This window comes from Galeopterus variegatus, unplaced genomic scaffold (assembly GCF_000696425.1).
Source record: "Galeopterus variegatus unplaced genomic scaffold, G_variegatus-3.0.2 Scaffold63, whole genome shotgun sequence".
NCBI classification, from domain to species: Eukaryota; Metazoa; Chordata; class Mammalia; order Dermoptera; family Cynocephalidae; genus Galeopterus; species Galeopterus variegatus.
The window spans coordinates 1,110,624-1,124,193 of NW_007726174.1; the positions used below are offsets into that span (position 1 = coordinate 1,110,624).

Sequence of the window (13,570 nt, forward strand, 5' to 3'; positions counted from 1 at the left end):
GGCCACCCCCCCCCCCCCCAACTATTAAATCAAGGCTCTCCAAGCAATGTTCCAGGAGAGCAGAGGTGCAAGGAGGGCCAAACCTAATAGGAAAAACAGATCTTTCCCAGAGTATTACTAACTGATCACATTCCCACTTTGCAAAATGTCCCTTAGCATCACTCTGAAAGAGGCTGAATCTCATGGGAACTTCAGCTCAATTCTTCTCCCTACCCCAATCAAACGCCTGCAGCATTTTCTACAATTTTGGACTCTCCAAAATGCCTATACCTCCATTGCTGGTAAAGTGAAAAGGCAACAACTATATGCTCTAAATGGTTATCTCTGGCAGGTTTTTTTAAAAAGTATTTTCTACTTCAGCTTTTCTTCCCTCGGTTAACTCACAAAGCCTCAGGAAGATATGAAGGAAATCTTATAATGCAGATATTCTAAAAACATAGCTAGAAAGGACACTTCTGCTTAAACTAAAAGTGGATATGGTTAGGTCTGAATGGAGAAAATATAGGTGAAAAAGAGAAATTTTAATTCTTCTTGAAGTATTTTTCCATTTTAGGTAAAGCTCTGTAATACAGATCACAATTTAATGCATAGCAACAAAATACCATTAGAGCATAACTTCAAGTGACTTCAAGTTATAGCAAGTTTCATTTCACCCATTACAGAGATTAACCCAATCTAAATGTGCAAGGTCCTTGTGATCACTTCTTAGACATACCCTAAAACACAAGATCAGCAGCTTCTTAAGGGCAACTTCACATCTTATTCGTCTTTGCAAACCCCAGTGCCTACCCCATAGTCAGGACTCAATGCACAAACAACACATAGCCCAACACCTGATGTATACTAGATGCTTAATAAAACACCCCCAAGATTATGGGCCCGATGTTCTTTGACTTCAGTAATCTACTCCAAATGGAGTTGGTATTCCTCTCTTACCAGTGTGTTAGTCTAAATGGGCTACCACAGAGATGGACTCAGAATACAAGCAGCCAGTCCCTTGCTGCCATCCATGAAAGCTGCACGACTCTCATTCCAGACTGACTCAACAAGCTGAGGCAGCCACAAGGTCACCTGAAGCCCAACTTGTTTCGTTCTGAAATATTGATGCACTTTTCTTATTTCTCCTATGCGATCCTTGATTGCTGGGAGAGCCAACAGAAGTCAGTCTCTACCTACTCTCAATAAACAGAAAAATCATTGGCCTTTAAAAAGAAAAAAGCCAAATGCTGCAAAAGGAAGAGGTGCCGTGTACCGAGCACCTACCATGTGCCAGGCTCATACTTCACATTTTCCAAGATTATTTCTGATTAATCCAACAACCCTGTTGAAGTAGACAACACCCCCATTTTGCAAAAGAAGAAACAGGATTAGAGAAGTTAAGGCACTTGCCAAAGATCACTCAGCTGTTAGCCACGAAGCCAAACTTCATATTCCAAGTTTTCCTCATCTATAAAATGGAACGATGATGCCAATATCATAAGGACTGTTAAAGTATGTTAGTTAGGACTTCAGTTTGGGGAAGAACTAACATATAGTTATTTAGGAGGACTTTTTAGTAATATTTTCACTAAGTACAGAATAGTGACGCATGGGAAAAAGAGAATAAAAAACAAAATCAATAACATAAAATTTCTGTAAATCTGTAGTACCTTATTATTATTGTATCTTGAAAGCTAGTTGTCTCAGCAAATAAGGCAACATTCCTTGTACTCCTCTAAATAGATTACAAGAAGACAAATCCTGAAGATATTACCTGGAAGACTCCTCTCCCCAAATTCCTTAAGGAAAGTTCAGGCCCCACTGGCTCCAATGACTGGGACTCCTGAACATCAGGGTCTTACTCCACCTCCCCTAAATAAAACTTGCTTCTTAACTCCTTTCTTGAAGGTCAGGGCATGCACTTGTTCCCCAACTATGTTCCAGTCCCTTCTCCTGAAATGGCTCTCTTTTAGCCTTGACCTCTGGCCACATTTGCATCTATAATGTCCTGTACTGATCTTTGATGGTCAGCTTCCTGCTCCTGGCTAACTAACCTTCGCCACCCTTGAGCTAGCAATACCCCTTTTCTTCTTTATGGGGTACAAGGCTGGGGATAAATCCTGAATCACCTATAGAAGAAATCCCTCGAAAGACCACGACCAACTGAAAACAGAATCCATGGAGGTTTGCCACCCCTAAAAATAGCTCCCGTTTAGACTACTTTCCACATGCCAGACATCAGGCCTACTGCATCTCATTTAATTTTATTTAACCAATTTCCCAGGGTCAAATGCCAGTTTTAAGGAAGTGTCACTTTATAGTTCTATAGTTTACTGTATTGAAAATGAGAGAATTATGATATTAAAATCTGAATTAAATAAGCATATAACCGTTTTGACATTTGTTAGAGGAAAATTTATCACACACTTACCATTATGCCTATACCTAATTATTCATCCAAAGAGAAGATCCAGGCAATACACATGTCTACAACATAAATATTGCACTAACCATTGTGAGGCTCAGATCTTCGGCATTCAATGTCCTTACAACAACATTCTCAAGTACCTGTAATTGCTCCATTCGCCCACCACTTTTCTTTCTTCAATCTGTGGCAAAATGTTCTTCAAGAAGACATTGTGACTTCACTTGGAACAAATGACACTATGCACATAAAAGTACATACAGGAATACATGTTTCAGATCTCATTAGTGATGAAAAGAAATATTCATATCATCCAGAATATGCTTATATTAATTTTAAGATAATCAACAAAAGGATAACACAAATTTTAAAATTTCTTATAGAACTTTTGAATCTCCAAAATAAGCCAGAACACCCTGCTTTGAAAAACAATGACCTCATCTCACCCTTCTGGTAACCATGAGATCAAATGTTAAGAAAGAAAAGTATGTATGGTGAGTTACGGTATCAAACAGACATTTAAGTTGAACACAGTGTTAACACTTGCTTCAACACTCCTCTTTTGGTACCACATAACACCCTAAACTCCAGTTTAAGGTCATATTACCTCTTTAGCAATAGCCTCCCAACTGGGCTTCCAGTCTCCAAGCTCACTGTCCCAACCCTTAACAGATGTTTGTTTCATCTTCTTAATGTACAACACTGTCTCTGCAGGCTCACAATCCTTCCTCCACCAGACAACCAGTGCAAAACTCATAACTTCTAAGGCTGTTGTATTAGTCTGTTTCTGTTGCTTATAACAAAATACTTGGAACTGGGTAATTTATAAAGAAAATGAAATTTATTGCTTACAGTTTCTGAGGCTGGGAAGTCCAAGGTCCATCTGATGGTGGCGACAGCTACCCAGGGGTCTCACATTTAAAGCCCTCAGAACCACGCCCCTAACCACCATTTTTAATCCATTCACTACTGCATAGTCCTACAATCCAATCACCTCTCCAAGGCTTCACCTTCCAATTACAATAGGATTTCCCACCCTCTAACAATCACAGTGGTGGCTAAGTTTCTAATACATAAAACTTGGGGACACAATTCAAGCTTCAGTGAGTTTTGGGGGGAAATAATTCAATCCACTACAGTTGTCCTAGACAAGTCCTTTAGTTCTTCAGCTTCTTTTTGACCTTAAAATCTCTTTTCCACCTTTCTTCTCTCTTTTGCATTCCTTTGTTGTAAGAATTATCTCTAATTGCTGCTGAGGCCAAAATCTTTCCTATGACAGATATGGTGGCTCACAGTATGGGTTCCAGTCATTCCTTCTGAATAAAATTCAGAGTCCTGCAAGTGACTGAGTCTTCATTCATAGCTTTTGGTCACATGCTGGTCTGAACTAAGAACAAAACAAGAAATGCTATGTTTTTCTTGGAAGCCAAGTAATTGTACTGGAGAACACTGACAATCTGGACAGTGAGGAAGCCTTTGGACAGTTTGGGCAAGAAATGCAGAGGTTATCAGAAAATGCTTTCCATTAAATGATCAAAGGTCACAGACAAAAAAGTTGGCTTCTCAGAGGTGAGTGCTTTTGATCCCCTGGCACAACACTTGTGCTCCCCTGGGGATGGACCAGAACTACCATTTAGAGTACCATGCTGAGTACGTCGTTGCATTCACTCCTTCATTAACTGCTGCCTACTACTGGCTCAATACCTGCCTTGTACCTGCTCCAGATCCTGAGACAAGATGGTGAACAAAACAAATCCCCTGCTCCCAGAGAGCTTTCACTTCTCATAAATTAACCCATCTGATCCTCATAATAGCCATGGGAGGAGGTGCATTATTCTCATTGTAACAATAAGCAATCTGAAAGTCTACACGTGACTGGGGTTTGAAGCTACAGCTGCTGCTGACGTGCTGTTCTTGACCCTGCAAGGCTTGGATGGGTCTGAGGGCAAAAGTCTTAAACAGTACTGAGATGGGCAAGGGCCAGACTCCAGCATCCGTATGTCAACTGGGAGAGAGAAAACATTCCTTAATGTCTGTGGGCTGTCTCATCATCTGTAAAACTGGCGCAACAGGGCTGTTGAGAGGATTAAATGAGTTAATACTAGTTAAACATTTACAATAGTGCCTGGCATATCGTAATAGCTTATTATCTCTATTCTAGGCTAACCCTTTTCTCCTTCTGCAAGGGTCTGAGGCTTATTATTGGACCCAGGTATAGCTTTCTAAGGTAAACTATTTTATTTTTACTTTTGATCCTACATCTTCTGATTCCTAGTCTTGTTCCCTTTTCAGTTTTCATTTGCAGGTTCTCCGTTCTGTGTCCTTCCATTTTTACAAACAAGCTTGGCTCTCTCTCCATTTAAAAAGAAAGAAAGAAAAAGGGAGAGGGAGAGTTCTTGGGGGGACACCTTAACCACATGAAGCTGGCCTTCCTTTCACCACCAAAGTCCTCCAATTACTAGGTGGGATAGTGATATATGGAGGAACAAGTTCTAGAACTGGACTTCTTAGCTTTAAACCTTGGCTGCTATGGTTCAAATGTGTCCTCTCCAAAATACACATTGGTATTGCCAGTATGGTAGTATTCAGAGCCTTTAAAAAGTGAATAGGCCAAGAGGGCTCTTCCCTCGTGAATGTGATTAGATTCCCTCATAAAAGGTCTTGATGGAGGAAGTTTACCTAGTTTGCTCTTCCGTTCTTCTGCTATGTGAGGACACACTGTTCCTTCCTGCCAGACGACACTGCAAGAAGGCCCTTTCCAGACACCAAATTTTAGCACCTTGATTTTGTATTTTCCTGCCTCCAGAACTGTGAAAAAATCAATTTCTGTTCTTTATACATTACCCAGTTTCAGATATTCTTTTACAGAAGCACAAAATAGACCAAGACACTGGCTTAGCTGTGTGATCTCAGGCAAGTTATGCAGCCTCTGTCTCAGTTTCCTGATCTGTAATATGGGATAAGAACAAAAGTATCCACTGTATAGGACTGTTGTGAGGATTAAAGAAGTTAAAGTGCTTAAACGAAAGGTGCACATGAAAAGGTGCACAAATCTTGCTAGCTGCTATTCTCTATACTTGGTGCTTCCACTTTCTGCCGAGCCATTCTATTCCTTAACCCTAATAATATGACTTCCATCTCAGTCCATTTGTACTGCTATAACAAAATACCACAGACTGGATAATTCACAAACAAAAGAAATCAAAATCAAGGTGCCAGCAGGTTCAATGACTGGTGAGGGCTACTCTCTGCTTCCAAGATGGCGCCCTTTTGCTGCATCCTCTAGAGGGAGTTGAATGCTGGGTCCTCACATAATGGAAGGGACACAGCCCTTTTCCAAGACACTAATCCATTCATGAGAGCAGAGCCCTCATGGCCCAATCACCTCCTAAAGGCTCCACCTCTTAATACTGTTGCATTGGGGATTGTTTCAACATGAACTTTGCAGGGGATACAAATATTCAAACAGCAGCAGCTTCCTCCACCACCACTGCTGCATAGAATTAGATAATTTACCAAACACCTTCTAACTGCTAAATCAATTCCTGTTCTTTGGCTTCCTCTTCTACTTATCCACAGCTTTGCACGCTGCCAACTAGGGTTTCCTTTTTGAAACTCTTCAATTTCTTATCTGTTCCTTTTAGCCATATTAATTGTCTTCTCTTGATGTTTTCAGCTTCTAAACAAAGGTATCCTTCAAGATTCATACCCTTTCCTTCTAAAATCTCAATCATTCTCATAACACCAACTGTGCCTGAAACAAATATATTCTATCCTAAACTACAGACATCATCTTGACCCTAAAACCAATTCTCCTTGGGCCGGCCCGGTGGCGCACTGGATAGTGCGCCGCTTTGGAAGCGCGGCGGCGCTCCCGCCCGAGGGTTCGGATCCCACATACAGACCGGTTCCCGCTCACTGGCTGAGCGAGGCACGGGAGCAACGCCGAGGGTTGCGATCCCGTTGCCGGTCCCCGGTCTGGTACGGGGGCAACACTGAGGGTTGCGATCCGTTGCCGGACACGGAAAAAGACAAAAGACAAAAAAAAAAAAAAAAAACCAATTCTCCTTGACCTTCATTAATGGTACAACTATTCTGCAGGTCACAGTTTGCTGGAGAACACTTTTTCCTTAACCCCACCCCTTAATTACTGTCCAAAAAAGTTCTATTCATTATTCAAGGCCTGTTTCAAATGCTATCCTCTCCATGAAGGCTTTTCCAAATTAATGTGCTCTTTCTCCATTTTGAAACCTCAGAGCTAGATTTTTACTACTTTTATTACACTATTTTACACCAAAGTAAACTATGCCATTTGGATTTTTGTTTAATCTCTGCAATTAGATTTAAAATCCCTTAATGGCAGAAATTAATTTGGTCTTTGTATCCCCTAGTACTTATCACATGTTTGCAATGATGGCTGTCCAATAAATAAGTGCAAAATAACAAATGCTTTGGAGTATAGTAACCTGAGCCTGTACTCTTCCCCAGCCACACCACATTTACCTTAAGGTAAGGTATCTAAACTATTAAAAATTTCATCTGCATTAAGTCACATTCCAGAAATGACAAGTAGGCTGTCTGTGCTTTTATAACAATTAGTTGTTCACACTTGTGTTTCTTCTGGTAGACAGTGGGTGGCTCACCAGCAAAAACCACATCTTACCTTTCCCATGCCTAATGCCCAGCACACAGGAGACACTTCACACTCATGTAACGAACACATGATTGATAGATCTACTTTTTTAAAGCCAGAATTTGTAAATTATTTTAGGAATAAATTCTCAAGAAATCATAACTGGTTTTGTTGCCAGAAACCCTTCATGACAAACTTTAGCTAACCTTCAAATTATTTTAGAATTATGAGAAATCACATTATTAGTTTGAAAAGGATAGTAAGAAAAAAAGGAGCTAATAACCAGAATCTTTAGTCAATTACCAAGTGAAATAAAAATAATAATAAAACTGCTGCAAAAGTCTCTCTTTGTGATTTTGGTGAGGTTTTTACCTGTTTTCTGGCACTGGTAAATGGAATGCTAGGCAAAAGGGGAACTGGAGGGTAATCGCTGTGAGCTGCCTAAAGGGAAGATCAACATTATTTATATGGTATGACCACCTCTGTGATTTCAAAACGGATTTGTGCTTAGGTTACTCCAACATGTGAATGTGTCTTGTACCTTTATTCAGAGGGACTATGGGCAAGACCAAAGGCATATATACCCAGTGTGTGTGCCCATCTATGAGCCACATCAGAGATGGCCACAGACACACAACTCACTCCCCTCCAATATAGGTTTCTTCTTCATCACACAGGAGAAACTAAGACACCTCAGCTTATCAACTACTGCAAGTTCAGAGATCAGCAAAAGCTTTTACTGTTCAGGTTTATTAGTTACAGATAATCAGGCTGTGTTAGTCCATTTCTGTTGCTTATAACTAAATACCTGGAACTGGGTAATTTATAAGAAAATGAAATTTATCACTTACAGTTTCTGAGACTAGGAAGTCCAAGGTCCAGGGAACACATCCGGTGAGGGTCTTCTTTGGCTTTACAGCAATGCAGGGGACTCACATGGCAAAAAATGGCAGAGCAGAGAGAGAGACTCTCATGTGCTCTCCTTTTAAAGCCTTCAGAACCACACCCCTGGCCACCATTATTAATCCATTCACTACAGCACAGCCCTATAGTCTAACGAGCTCTTCAAAGGCCAACTTTTCAATTACTATAATTGGATTTCCCAACTCCCAACAGTCACAGTGGGGATGCAAGCTTCAGTGAGGCTGGGAGGGCATCCAATCTACAGCACAGGGTCATCAATTTTTAGAGCAAGAAGATACCCTAGAAATCAGCCAGTGAGGTGACTTTCAAACTTTTTTAGCTACAAAATCCTTCTCCATAGGAACATGTACAGAAGGCTACTATGTAAAATAAAGTTCAGAGAAGGGGAGCAGTTTGAGAATCACCCAGAAGATTCATGGAACCCCTAAAGTCCATCAGAACATAGTGTAAAAACCTCTGATCTATTCATACCCATTAGGATGGCTTTTAGAAATAACAACAACAACAAAAGGGAAAGTGTTGGCAATGATATGGAAAAATAGAAACCCTTGGGCCGGCCCAGTGGCGCACTGATACAGTGCGCCGCTTGGGAGCGCAGTGGCGCTCCCGCCGAGGGGTCAGATCCCACATACATAGCCCGGCAGCTCACTGGCTGAGCGAGCCGCGGGCACAACACTGAGGGTTGCGATCCCGTTGCCGGTCCTGGTCCGGTACGGGCGCGACACTGAGGGTTGCGATCCATTGCCGGTCATGAAAAAAGACAAAAAAAAAAAAAAAAAAAAAGGAAACCCTTGTGCATTGCTGATGGGATGTAAAATGGTGCTGCTACTATGGAAAACAGTATGGCAATTACTCAAAAAAATAAAAACGGAATTACCATATGATTCAGCAATTCCATTTCTGGGTATATACCCAAAAGAACTTAAAGCAGACACTTCAACAGACATTTATATACCCACGTTCAAGCAGCATTATTCACAATAGCCACAAGGTAGAAGCGACTCAAGTGTCCATTGATGGATGAATGGATAAAGAAAATGTGGTATAGAGATACAATGAAATATTACTCAGCTTAAAAAAGAAGGAAATTCTGGCACACGCTACAACATGGATGAACGTTGAAGAGATTATGCTAATTGAAATAGGCCAGTCACAAAAGGAAAAACACTGTATGATTCCACTTACATGAAGTACCTAGAATAGCCGAATTTACAGACAGAAAGCAGAAAGGTGGTTGCCAGGGAATGAGGAAAGTGGGAAATGGGGAGTTACTGTTGAATAGGTACAGTGTTTCAGCTGTGCAAGATGAAGAGCTCTGGAGATGGACAGTGGTGGTGGTTGCACAACAATATGAATTTACTTAATGCCACTGAACCATAGACTTAAAAATGGTTAAGACAGTAAATTTTATGCTCTGTGTATTTCACCACAATTAAAAACAAACAAACAAAAATAACCAAAAACCTCTGATCTAATCCAACGTAACTTTTTACTGAGGAAAGAAATGGGAAGTAAAGCAGAAAAATTACTCACCCAAGATACATGGAGGCACAAGGGTATCCTACCTCAACTGTAATTCTGTGAAAGTACTTCTGTCTGTGTCACTCCATCAAACTCTTCAATGGCTCCCCATGACCACAGAATAAAGCTTAAGTTCTACACATGGCATGCAAGGTCCTGCAGGATTAGGACTTCCTCTTCAGACACACAGCTCACTGCTGCCTGTCACGTGACTCTCCACCACCACAGACCTGTAGCTCCCCAATTCTGCTGCCTCTCACATCCAGCCCTTTGCGTGGCCTTACCTTCCCCCAGCTTCACCTGATTAACTAAGCTGGACCACTTCCACACCTCCAAGATCCTCTTGGCCTCAGGCTAGGTGTCTCTCCTGTACTCCTGTAACATCACTGCCTACACTTACCACTGCACTTACCAAACTGTGTTACTATAATCATCTGTACTCCTCTACTGCAGGCTCCTGACTAAATATAATTCATCTTCATATGCTGAGACCTTGCCTGGCTGTGGCAGGCCCTTAGGGAATGTTACATCTAGTGGTAAAGCCAAGATGAGATTGGGTGGCTCTTTCCATTGGTGTAGCTGAGGGCCTCTCCTGATAATGTGAAAATAATTATATTATAGCGGGCTCTTATTTAGAAGAGAATTTCATGTATCTTGGATGCAAGGAAACTAACAGCATTCAATCTTCTTGATGATACCACCCAAGTCAGTCACCTCCAACTCTTTGGAAGATGGTAGAAGAGGAGTGAAAAGAAATGCCTTTTGTCCTCCTCCCACAGACATGCTATTTTTTACAACAAATGAGGAGGATTCTTCTTGGCACTTAAACTTGAATGAGCAGAATTTAAATCAACCTACTGAGAACTCTTGTTTTATATTACAGTGACCTACACACTGTAAGGCCTTGGGGACAAGCAGTCCGCAATGGAAAAAAATTTATTTGAAGGCTATGTCCTCAGCTCCATGACTTTAGTAGGCCTGGTGGAAGGCAGGCTTAAGCCAGAGTAAATATTTTTAGACAAGGGTGCTTCAGAGTAAAAATAGGCCGAGTGAATAGCACGCTTGTCAAAGCCCCCAAGTATTCTGGCCACAGGGCTGAGTAATCACACCAAGACAAAGCATGCTGGATTTACATATTTTTGCAAATGTATCACTAGATTTGAAGCAGCTTCTCTGACGCATTACATGAGTGGTGAATCCGTGAGACAACATCAACTGGCCCAGTTCCACTGGATGTCCCATGTGCCCCTACAAGAGGGCTGAGTTTCATCAACATCACATTCTCTCAGAAAAATCCCAAAGTTGTGCAAACTGTCTACCACACATAAATCCAGACTTCCTCCCAATCCCCAGAATAAGTACACTGAGTCAGGGCTCCCTGAGGCTGACTGTGCCCCAGAGGCTGCCATGCCTTCGCATCAAGGCCTGCGCTTTCAGGTTCTCATGGTTTGATGCAGAGAAGAAAAAAGCCATAAATCAGTTGCACCTCTCAGAGATGGCAATTCTGGGTTTATAATTATCTCTGGTTGTGCAATATTCTGAACTCTGCCATCAGCACTAGTTTTTTTCACTAACTTCAACAATCAGAAAAAGGCATTCTGTTGAGGCTTTCAATCACCACCACCATCATAAAACCAGCTGGTTTGTTCTGAAAACAGTCAATTCATTGGCTGGCCTCCTTTACTAGACTTAGATTTTTATATTTCAAAAAGTATTTCTAAAAAGCCAAGAAAATGTGCCCCCATTTTTAGACAAGAAGTTTGTTAAATATACAGTTTTTTAAAAAATTCAGTAAGCAGCCAGGTTTGGTAATATAGAGGAAATAACTTCTCTCCCAGGCTTCCCACCTCCCACAAATTCTGAAAAGGAGAAAGGATAACCAGACATGTCAACAGCATCAACCAACTCTTAGTTATATTTAATAATCTCTGAAAGATGCTGCCATGATGAACACTTTCTGGGTAGAGGAGGGTTACAAATCCAAACTGCTCTCTAGGAAGATCAATATGGCAATGCTTGTTATGATGAGTGGGTTTGTTCTAGTTTTTGCAGAAAGGACCAATTAAGATGCTCCTACAACAATTTAGGTAACATGCCTGGCCCAGGAACTGCAAAGGAGAGAGCAGAGAAAAGAGGCTTCCTCAGAGAGGAACGTTACAGAGCCTTTTCTACTAAGGAGGAAACACAAATCATAACCCATCTTCAGAGCACATGTGGCTGGAAGAACAACACTGCACTAACAGAAGGATGTAACTCCCTGGGAAAAGCCAAAGGGGGAAGACGGAGAGAATATGATGAAATAATTAAGCCTTGGCAGGTGAATTTAAATCTATTATGGGCAGAAAGATGGAAGTACAGCATCCGCATGGAGATGACCAGCAGGTGACCCTAACTTTGATTCTACAGCTGAGGAGATGTCAAGCTGGTATCTATTGGTTCCAGATACTCACAGAGGATCCCCGGGTCCATAGACGCCACACTTCTCCCCACAGGACAGCAGGGACCAGAGGTGCAGGCAGAGCTGTGGTTATCTCAGCCTCAGGGATCTCCAGGCAGCACAGCAGGAGATGTTAAACCCAAATTGTGGCCCTGGCTCCACCTGTGACCCTTGACCCCAAGTGCTATCTCTGCAGAGGTAATTATTGTAAAGGTCACATAAAATGACAGACATCAAAATGCTTTGAACAGAATAAAGTGTCACATTTGCGGAGTGGTTTTTAAATGCCACACTCTGTTCAACATGCTTTGAGTATGAACTCATCATAGTACCCCCAAACAAGTAAATGGTGTACTAAGATTATCCTTCTCAACAACTCACATATGTAAGTTTCAAAACCTTTAGAATTGTTTGAACTCCCTATGAAATATCTTCAAAGCCAGTGAAGAGAATCTAAAATAAGAGAAGTCATCACCAGATTAGATCTGCAGGGTCTATATAAAAGCTGCTAATATTAACTGAACAGTTAATACTGAATACCCTGATACTATTCTAAGCACTTGTACTTATAGTAGCTCATTTAACTCTCACCAGTAATTTAATGAAAGCTATGAGATCCCTGGGCTCCTCATATGAAAAAAGCAATGGACAAAGCAAAGCTTAGAAAGGATTCATTCTATAAAATGGGAAAATGTATAGCTAGTAGCTTTCTACCTTTCTTTCTTCTACCTTTATAAAGCAAAAAACAACCTGTCCCCCACTCTAGGTTCATTTAATGCTATAAGCTTCTTTGCTGGCCTAAGTATCTGGCTGAAGACAAATTGGCAATCAAACAGGCAAACACATAAAACGAGTTAACTTACTTAAATATTAACCTGCAGTCTAAGGGATTTTTTTTTTTTTTTTAATTTAAAACAAACAAAGAAATGATAGGTAAAGTGGATACTCTTTGAAAATACACAGGTAAAAATGGCCTGGGCTCTGATCAAACATACTTAAGCACAGACCTCACTTGTCTTAAATTGCTTAATTGCTTGAGAAATGCATCAGACTTCCACAAAATCTATCTAAATTTTTTTAATCCTGCTCAGCACAAACTGGAACATATGTTTAAGATGATAAATTTTTAAAAATTAAAATTGCAAATAGAGGGGCTGGCCAGTTAGCTCAGTTGGTTAGAGGCACAAGAAAAAAAAATTTGTAAACAGAACTGCACCTTGATTAAAAGTAAAACTACTTCAGAAAGAGTTCAGAAGAATGACACTAACTGCGAATTAGTAGCATAATCTAGATGCTAGTGTGTGCTTGTACTTCTATGGCTTTCCTAAGATTTAATAATAAAATGGGGGGTAGGTAAAAAGTGCCCTCCCTCTTTTCTGAAGTCCCTGAACAAACAAATTGCAGTATCAGCTTGCATTTGCATTCGCGATTAAGCAAGATGGAACGGGGACCATGACCCATATTCTTCATTTAAACATTGCAAGCCTACCTTAGCAGCAACGATCAGGGATGGGAATGGATACGAGAGGAAAAGGGCAACAGGACAAGGAAAACTACAACAAAGATAATAATCATAAAGGCAGCTAACATTCTTTTTTTTTTTTTTTTTTTTTTTTTTTTTTTTTTTTTTTTTTTTTTTTTTTTTTTAAAA

General features: G+C 40.7%; 1 protein-coding gene across 3 annotated transcripts in view; it reads right to left on the reverse strand.

Moving 5' to 3' along the window:
- Positions 1-13,570, reverse strand: part of HADH (hydroxyacyl-CoA dehydrogenase) — a 41,017-nt gene that overhangs the window by 24,381 nt on the left and 3,066 nt on the right. The window contains exon 1 of one of the 3 annotated variants that reach the window (XM_008576852.1): positions 2,548-2,634. The exons of the other annotated variants lie outside the window; for them this stretch is intronic. Coding sequence (XP_008575074.1) covers positions 2,548-2,562 — 15 coding nt within the window. The 5' untranslated portion in view covers positions 2,563-2,634. Of the gene's footprint in view, positions 1-2,547; positions 2,635-13,570 lie in introns of those variants that run through there. 3 annotated transcript variants of the gene reach the window in all.